Source organism: Natrix helvetica (assembly GCF_964273705.1).
Source record: "Natrix helvetica genome assembly, chromosome: 6".
Classification (NCBI taxonomy): Eukaryota; Metazoa; Chordata; class Lepidosauria; order Squamata; family Natricidae; genus Natrix; species Natrix helvetica.
The window spans coordinates 31,681,154-31,690,918 of record NC_138553.1 but is presented as its reverse complement, the minus strand read 5'-3'; the positions used below and the strand labels follow the sequence as shown (position 1 = coordinate 31,690,918).

At 36.8% G+C, this 9,765-nt stretch overlaps 1 protein-coding gene across 2 annotated transcripts; it reads right to left on the bottom strand.

The window, feature by feature from the left end:
• Nucleotides 1–373: 373 nt before the first annotated feature.
• On the bottom strand, nucleotides 374–8,568 carry RBX1 (ring-box 1; the record flags this gene model as incomplete). Of its 2 annotated transcripts, XM_081958454.1 has the most annotated exons (5): nucleotides 8,195–8,561; nucleotides 6,396–6,474; nucleotides 2,964–3,034; nucleotides 2,358–2,443; nucleotides 374–523 (listed from the first exon to the last, which is right to left on the bottom strand). In XM_081958454.1, the coding sequence occupies exons 1-5, from the start codon at nucleotides 8,270–8,272 to the stop codon at nucleotides 511–513; spliced, it is 327 nt and encodes a 108-aa protein (XP_081814580.1). In that variant the 5' UTR covers nucleotides 8,273–8,561. The 2 variants fall into 2 exon arrangements, with proteins under 2 accessions (XP_081814580.1, XP_081814581.1); XM_081958455.1 differs by lacking the exon at nucleotides 374–523 and having other exon boundaries at nucleotides 2,354–2,443; nucleotides 8,195–8,568.
• Nucleotides 8,569–9,765: the final 1,197 nt, after the last annotated feature.

Below are 9,765 nucleotides of genomic sequence, written 5' to 3'. Positions count from 1 at the left end.
TACATGAGCATCTTGTCTTAACTTAGAAACATTACTCGACTTCTCTAATTCCACATAGGAATGATGTAGATAATTTAGTATAGATTTTGTTGCTGTAGACCATAAAACATCTTCTAACATACTTACCTTTTGTGAGAAATGGAGAATGGCTTCTTATTGCTGATCTTTACAAGTTTTAAATCTTATGATTTGATGACAGCTACATTTGTTTACTCAAGGGACATTTTTCACCATGTGCTTTTTATGGGGTACATTAGTCAATTGTATGCACAATTATGGATTATGTGTAAATAATTATTCAGAATATGTAATTGCAAGGAATTGATGTCTACTTTAAAATAATTAAAGTTATGAAAATTCAAGAAGCAACTCAAACAGGAGACCAAAAAGGTTTATTACTTACAATGACTGCATTAAGAAAAAACAAAAATGTTATAACAGAGTCAGCCCACTTGCATTGTGGAAGGCTTATGTTAAGACAGAATAAACATGGGGATCTTGGCTCTCCTGCTAATGTCCATACCTAGAAAAAAAAAAGTATTTTCCTTTTAGGACAAAGCAACAATTATGTCAGAATACAATCATCTACAAAGAAGTTATTTAGCTTTACAATCTATGACAGGGATAAATTTATTTATTTATTTATAGGACTGCTTATCTCAAAAAAATCCATTTAAAAAAACTATAAAAATAAAATACCCTTCTCTCTGGCACCAGGTCAAACAGCATCCCAGCAAAACTCCCATCGTAGCATGAGGGAAAACCTCATGGACTACCAGAAAATTAAAAAGGTAAGGATCCCTCAGTTCTCAGGTGGGAGACTATTCCAAAGGGCTGGAGCAGCCATGAAAAAGACATGTCTGTGAAGTCCCATCAGATGACAATATTTAAGGGAAGAGAACATGGAGTGTGCCCACTCTAACAAAGTTGGATGAGTAGATATATATTCTCAGTGAGAAATGGTCCTGCAAATAACTTTTGCCTGTGCTACATACATAATCTGGTCAATACATGGATGGGAGACAGGAAGGTTAGTTAAATTGGTTTAAAAAAACATACTGGAAGAAAGTGTTAGTAAATCACTTCTGGTTGGTAAGAAAACTACAAACATCTCCATGAAATCACCAGAAGTTGATCTTAATTTGAAAGAGTCCTGACTTGCAGAAAATCTGGTATCTTAACAAAAATTTTGAATGCCAAAATCACAAAAGTTTGTACTTGGTGATGTTTAAAAGGACAGTTATGAGGTGGTTGAAAACATTCTAGAGCAAACTAGGTTGCATTTTCCTGATTTAAGGGATAACACCTGCAAATGGGAAATCATACTAAATATCTCCTATATCAGTGTATGCTTGTTAACTGCTGGTTTCACAAGCTGGCAATTCTGCCACTTAAAAAGGAATGAAACATTACATCATTCTTATACCATATTTTAACTTGATCTGAAATGTGTTGCACGCTTTACATTACATGACACAGAATGTTGAAAATCTCTGTGAATCTTAAGCAACATTATTTCTTAGCTCTGAAATTCTATTATCGATGCTTTTGCTTATGCTGCTGCAATCTTATTGATTCTTATATATTAATTAAGGTCAACAGAAATCTCTCCATGATATATTTTATTGCTTATTACAATAAAAAAACTGATAAATTGGCCATAAACTGTTTTTAATGTAGTTGCAAATCTGCCCCATTCTTCGGTTGCAAATCTGTACCTATCAAACCAAGTTTACAAATATAGTTTATTCTGTTATTGGTATTTTAACAGACATCAGATTAACTACCTTTATTTCCAAAGACATTTAGTCCCGAATGGATAGTCCCCATTTTAAGGTCTACCCTTCCCAAGATCTACCCGTAAGTCAAATTTGTATTTAAGCTGGAACAATATAATTGTTTAAGTAATGTTGAATAATGAACTTGAACCATTATGTATTTAATTTGAACCACTGTATATTTAACTCAAATTCTTAGCTGTGGGTTATTTTTAAATCAGGGCATTCTTAACCTGGGGACTTGTACACAATCATTCTACTTATATAATGAAATATATGTGCAATCTTGAATATAAGTCTGCATACTGTATACAAGTATATGGTATACTTTTATCAATGACACTTTTCTCTGCTGCCTAAAGAGATTGCAATTCATACATGCTCATGTACGTCCCTTTAAGCAGATGTAGTAATGTTGTACTTCATCTACATCCCTTTAAAGCAGATGGAAGTGCCAATTTCAGCTTGCCAAAACACTCTTAATGTAAGCTCTACCTATAATCAAAGCACCCAGCTGAAATTAGGCATATGCTATGGTTAACTGTATTTCCCTTATTTAGGCAAGTATATGATACTTACTTCTGAAACTCCCATTCTCGATTATCTAATGGGCATACCTGCCGAGTCTTAAGCCAGCGGGAAATGCAATGAAAATGGAAAGCGTGCTATAAAAAAAAAAGGAGGAAAATTTATGAAAACAGCATGCTGTAAACTGTTCTATTTCTATTTTTATTTTGTAGAATTACTTCAGAGGATGATAAGATCAGCAGCATATTCAGAGTAAAATTATCATCAGGAATTGCAAGGCAAAGCCTGATGTATAGAGAAAATCTCCAACCTCTATGTTTTTAGCTTTCTATTTAAGCCGTTTAATTTTAATTGCTTTATATTATCTTTTTTACCTTTTTATTATATTGTATGTTGCCCATAGTCGCTACATCAATGAGATGGGCAGCATAAAAAATTAATAAATAAATAAAACAGTTTCAACCAAATACAATAGAGCAAACAAATTTCAGTTATGTTAGAAAGGAGAATGCTATTAGGTTCACTGCATTCCCCGAAATTTGGAGGTTGGTTCTAAATATTTTGCTTCTAGTTTATTTATCACTGGGAATTATTACTAATTCTTATTTCTACTGGAATAATAAATGTATTTAAATGGCATAAAAGTAGATTCCTTACATTACAAACACCCCATGCAACAGTGCATTCTTCCGAGGTAGCTGATGCTTGGTTAGCTTGGCATTCTATACCTGCAAGAACAAGAACAACATTAACGTTATGATTCATAACCACTTATTTGAGTAGATGAAACAACAACCTGTAATGACAAGTATGTTCTCTGCTAAAAGTCGACTGGAGAAATGAGACAGCTATATTGTATGAGTAACAAAGAAGGCTCAATATGACATAATAAACAATTTCTCCATTTTTTATTTTCATTACAGCATAAGAAGCTATAGAAGCCAATAGACTAAGCATAGCAGGCAACACCGGTTCTCATAATCATACTGACACGGACAAATTTGTCCATCCATGACTGGAATAAGTCTTAAAGTCAAATACAAAAAGAAAAAAAGAGGGGTTGGGCATAAAAATATGCCTTCTACTAGAATATACTTCATGGATGTGTAACTGATAGCTCTCCAAAGCCTGAGTGCAGCCCTAAAAACCTTCCAACACTGCATTTAAATAATAATTTGCAATATCACAGAAAAGGAAAATTCGTAAAAATACTGGCATAATTATGTCTCCATCTACATTTAGCTAAAGTAACTTAAATGAATTTGATTTTTTAATTTAATGTGGTATACTTGCTACTGAAATCTCTGAACAGTTTACAATAAATTTAATATCAAAACATTTAAAACAGTCTTGAATGGCTATTTATTGCAAATTTCAACATTAAGAAACGGTTCTCAAGGCAAATTGGGATTATCAGTTTATTTTTGACAAATTCTGTTCACCAAAATAGTCAATAGGAAGTATGTGAACTCCTTTACGCAGAAACTAAGGATTGCATGTGGGTTTTCAGAAGCAGAGTTCAATTTAACTACATTCTGAATCCATGATTCTGATGGACACTAAATGTGACTAAAAACAGACTACAATATTTATAATACAATAAATATGTCATAAACCACTGTGAATTTCATTTTACACATGTAGCTTCAATTTCCTAGCCTTTATCAAACAACCATCGATTTAGGGAACTAGTTAAGCTGAAAAAAAGAAAAAGACCTAGATTTCATTAGAAGCAACTTAATTCCAAATTAGTATATGATTTTTCTCAGCAATTATTGTACATTTTAAAGCAATACAAACTTGCAGCATCTTGTAGCAATATTTTAGGGAGTTGAAAATTTTGCAATCAAAGTCTAGAGTTCAGTTATATAATAAACCATTTTATTCATACCATTTCCACTACCCAGTTGTATGTAGGTGTTTCAAAACAATGACACAGTAGATTATATCAACAAGTTAAGATGGCTGCAATGTCCATACCTGGGGCTTCATATATGCATGGGTATGTGTATAATCTTCAACTAACTATTTCCTAAAAACCATAAAATCAGAATTTAGATACTTAAATATAATGCACCAGGATTTTTCTAACCTAAAAATGAAGAACCTTTTAATCTTTCCTTTCTTAAAAGAGGTGGTCAGGGACCAGCAAAGACAGGATTTATTAGGTTTCCCTCTTTCCTTCTACAATGAACATATCCAAATGTACATTTGAAAAATGGTTGCAGAATAGTTTAATTTCATTTGTTATTTGGTTGAATATACTTAATATATGGATGGATGGCCATTTTAACACCAAAGGATAGATTTCAAACAAACATACACAGATGTAGTTTTCACTGTATATCTATATGAATACAGTTAGAAGCACAAAAATATCCTCACAATACGTCTTCATATGAATATAGTCAAAAGTGAAAATGAAGAGGTGCTACATTTGTTAGATTTTAGAAGCTCATATTTTGGTTTGACAGAAATTAAACATTTTAAGAAAACATCAATGTATTTATAATTACGGATTGAATTAACCTTTTTTATTTTTCTGTTCATAGTTTCATAAGCTAACCAAATTGATATAATCTGTCAAACCCTTAAAAATTATCTATCTTTCCATCTCCTCCCAAATTTCTGTCTTTCACCTAGAAAAATAGCTTGTTTTCTATTATTTTAAAGTTCTCTTCCTAAGTGTAAAAAGGATGGCTATATTGATGTAGACAGTTTTGCATTAACATTTAACACCACTATTCTAAAAATGATGCAGCAGCCTATTGGCAGACAGTATAATGCATTTATGGTAGCTTAGTTGTAATATATTTGTGGTATCTTGCACTAACTTTCGTCTCTGACTTACTCTATAAGGAAGATGTACAGAATATATAACAGTATTACAAATCTGAAATTAGCACAAGTATACCAGGGCTGTCTCTAAGGAAAACCTAGATGATATACCAGCCCAAAGAATGGTGTTGGACACCAATATATGCTCCTTCAGTAAATCTACAAGCATTGTCAGATAAGGTATGTGTTCCTGCAGTGAAAATAAAATATATGACCATTTAAAATAGATAAATGTCTGGACTGATGATACAGTAACAAATCCTCAATGCAGCCAACCATTCTTTCAGCTAGCTTTTTCATGTCTTATTATCTGCAACAATTGAAAACAGGTATTTGGGCATATTTTTTTCAAGAAACTTGTCAATATTCCAAAGCAGGGAAGGAAACATTGATCACACAAAGATGGAAAACATACAGCAAGACATGCTTGAATAGAATCTGAAGAAAATTGCTATCTTGACAGAATTTAGGAAATTCATTATAGCAGATCTTCAGTATTTTCAGTAAATTAAGAGAAGGCTTTATGTCTCTTCACAAAGCTCTTCTAAATAGTTACATAATGCAATAGATTCAATGAAGTGATTTTCTTTGCTGTTTCCGACTGCAAACTCTAGCACAGGCGTGTCAAATTGGGGCTCGCATGCTGGATGTGTCACACATAGGCCACGCCCACCCCAGTGCCACGAAGGGAAAAAAAACATTACGATGTCATGTGATGCCGAGTTTGACACCCATGCTCTAGCATATGACTAATTATCCTCATAATAAGGCCCACAACAGATACACTCCAGCTGTTGTTCAGCCTTGTTTCACTCCTTGGAGCTAAGCACAAAACTACACAACTATTTTTAGTGTCAGAAAACAGATTCCGAAGCAATTATGGCAATGGCTTAATTTGCCTCACCATTTCATAATGAGAGCAAACTTCAAAGGCATAAATTCTAGCTTGTCTCAAAAGTTTTCTCTTTAAAAGCCAAAAATCAGTTTATGGTCATAATCTCCAGCCTACCAAGAAACTGCAATTCAATGAGAGTTTGAAAGTTGGCAATCAAGATCCAGAACTATGAATACAAGTCCAACTGGGAGTGGGATGGGGAATCTAACACAAATGGTGGCAGGCAATTATTGCCCTACTTTTCATTTGAAGTTGTTTTTTCATCATGTCACTGGACTTTTCTATTAGTCTTTGCACATCTGTAATTATAGGACTTGCACTACACAAACACATATATTCTCTCTACCAGTACTCACAGAGATCCATAATATGATTTCTGCATATTGCACAGTTGTCAACAACGATGTCCCAAGCCCAGAGGGCAACTGCATTCCACTACAAAAAGAATAGACATGTAAGTGCATACAAGTATCTACAAAAGAATCAATTTTGCCCATTTCCTCCTAGTCATCCTTGAGCCAATTCAGTGCTTTTATTGCATATGGTTTACTGAACAGCAATAGAATACACAGACCCAATCATATCTAGTTATAAACACTTTTTATTCAGGCCCAGTGATTTTTCCCAACCACTAATGTTATTATAGATGTATTCTATTGTTCTAATTAATAAAAATAAATCAAAAGCCTTATTCATTTCATATTAGCCCCGGTGGCACAGTGGTTAGAGTGCAGTACTGCAGGCTACTTCTGCTGCTTGCAATTTGGCAGTTCAAATCTCACCAGGCTCAAGGTTGACTTAGCCTTCCATCCTTCTCAATAATCAGTGAATCATTAATGCTAAGCCAGTACATTTTCTCAACCTCACTCAATTCATATGCTAAAATTACTACAATTTAATGCAGTTACATCCATTATTTGAATAGCAATTAAATTTGACTTTTTTCCTTCAATGAGCCGTCCAATTAGAAAATAGATTGTTTTGTAACTCAAAAATATGTACCAATTCAGAAAATCTGTTATTTCAAATAGATATAGCTAAATGTTGCTGGAGTTGCTTTCAGTCTCTGCTGGCAATGATTTATTTTTAAGCATTTCATTTTCATTTATTATGAAAATTCAGAAAAACATATTGTTCCATGGAGATGGTCCTACATACACCTTTGTCTTTCTTAGCTCTCACTCCAATTAGCCAACCACAATGACAGCTACAAGTATCTTTAGAAATCACCAGTACAGTCTCATACACATGTAACACTTTCTTATCTAGTGGACTAAGTTGTGGAACTGTGTCATAAGGACACATACTGATTGTAGATTAATACAGATAGTCCTCAACTTACAACTACAATTGAGCCCAAAATTTATGTTGCTGAGTGAGAAATGTGTTAATCGAGTTTTGTCCCATTTTTCTTGCCACAGTTATGTGAATCACTGCAGTTGTTAAATTAGTCACACGGTTGTTAAGTGAATCTGGCTTCCCCATTGACTTTCCTTGTCAGAAGGTCGCAAAAGGGGATCACATTGCCACTGTCATAAATGTGAGGCCGTTGCCAAGCATCCAAATGTAAATCACATGACCCTCGGAATGCTGCAATGATCATAAGTGTGAAAAATAAGTCATAAGTCTCTTTTCAGGGCTGTTGTAACTTCAAATGGTCACTAAGCGAACTGTTGTAAGTCAAGGACCACCTGTATGTTCATATTTACAAAGACTGTCACAGATTAGGAAGACTAATTGGTATGAGGTTAGGAGCCAGAAGAGCCAATTTCCTGATGTATCGTTTAGCCAATATTTTCTTGGTCAGAGATCTTACTGTTCCCCCTCCCCACAAGCATCCCAAATCAAAGAACTACCGAGAGCTGGTAATCGAAATGCCATCTTTAAAAACCCTAGTGAGTAGATGTCCACCGGTAAAGTTCTCCCTCACTTTCCTCTCACCTCTCGCACGGAGCCGCACAACACCCACGCACTTGGCGGCTCACTCCCACGCGTGACCGCCCCTTCCCAAACTCGGTTCAGAAGGATGCTGCCTAATCTAAGCACCTGCCTATTCACATATAAGAAGCTCCTCCCCCCCCCAAGAATCGACACCCTCTCTAGTCCGTTCGGTTTCGTTACCAATACGGTTTCAAACCGTTTTCCCTTTTCTCACCTTCTTTACTTCGAAGCGCTTTTTACCGGCACCGCTGTTGGTCCCACTCGGAGTATCAACATCCATCGCGGCAGCCATTTTGGATGAGGAAATCCCTGCAGCGGTCTACCTTCAACTCGCATGCGCGCGATTTAAATAAAAGCCACGCGATAGTTTCCTTTTGGTTCCCCTCCCTTTCCCCCCCTCCCCTTAATATTGGGTTCGGTGGCTGACACCCTCCCCTTCCTACAAGCAGGTGTGAACGAAAAGGGGGGAGCGGAGGGGGGGACCTGATCACGTGCCCCTTCTCTCTTAAAGGTGCTGGCCAAGGCGGGGCCCGTTACGCGCAGCCCTTGCGTCGTCTTCGTTGCCCGACCCTGGCAGGGTGGGTGGGAGGAGGGAGAAGAGGGGTAGAGCCTCGTAGACGCTCCTTTAAAGAGATACTCCCGAATTACTCAACGTCAGTTGATCAGCCGCAGAAAAGGCAGGGTTACCAAATCTGGTGGCCCTACCTTTTCTTTATTTCCTTGTTGCCAACTGGTGGTTGTCCTGATTTGCGCGGCCCGAAATAAACACAACACGGGAATAATTAAAGGCGAGGGTGGGTGGGATGGTAAAATAGGAGGTGCAGTAGCCCAAATCTTAAGTCACGGCACTCGCAGCTTCAAAAGCAAGTGGTAAGGGTCGGCCCTACAAATTTCGAGCGAGTTGGCCAGTTCAACTGGTCCCTGCAAAATTCCCCCCCCCCCCCAATGTACTAGGCTAAGACCAGCCTGCGTCGGAAGCCTTTTCTTTACTGCCTGAACCTTCTACGTGCATCCTGGCTGCTCTGGCCCCGATGAGCAACTCTTGATTTAACCAAGGTTTGCAAAAACGATTTTTTTTTTCGGTTTGGAAAACATTGCACGCGGCACTTGGCCGCCGTCTCCCTGGACGCTTTGTTTCGTCCTGCAATAGATTTTTTTTTTTTTTTTGCACGGATGTCGTGTTGCCAGATCTGGTTACAGTCGATCGCGTGCAAAATGCACTTGCGGCCCCAGCCAGCGAAATTGTGTTGCCTTACACGAAAAGCCCCATTAAATTTGAACAGTACTTCTAACGGGCGAGATATTAGGACGACAGTCAATATGTAGCCGTCCATCTTCTCAGCGTGTTAACTCGCAAATAAGTCTAGCTGAACTATGTGCTTGTGCTCTGCGTCATATCGTCCCTGTAGAGATGGCATCTTGGCAAATCCATAAAAGCTTGCTTGTTCTCTCGGTTTTTGACTTTGATGTGACAGTTTGAGGTTGTGGCGGATTCTGATTTCCAAGCAAACGAAATAAAACGGGACCCCCCCCCCCAAAGAGGGGGCTTAAATTCATAATATCAGTCATTAATAAAACAAATACTAAAATCCTATACTCATAATTAAAATGCCACTTTGAATACTATACTCAGTTGCTTCCCCCTTTTATCAACAGCCTGCATGACTGACTTCATGCAGCTACATCCCAAACCCAAGGTAATACCTCCTAAATTGTTAAGGTGTATAGAGAGGCCTGTTTCAAACGCAAAAAGACAGAACTATAGCTTTTACATAATATAGTAAA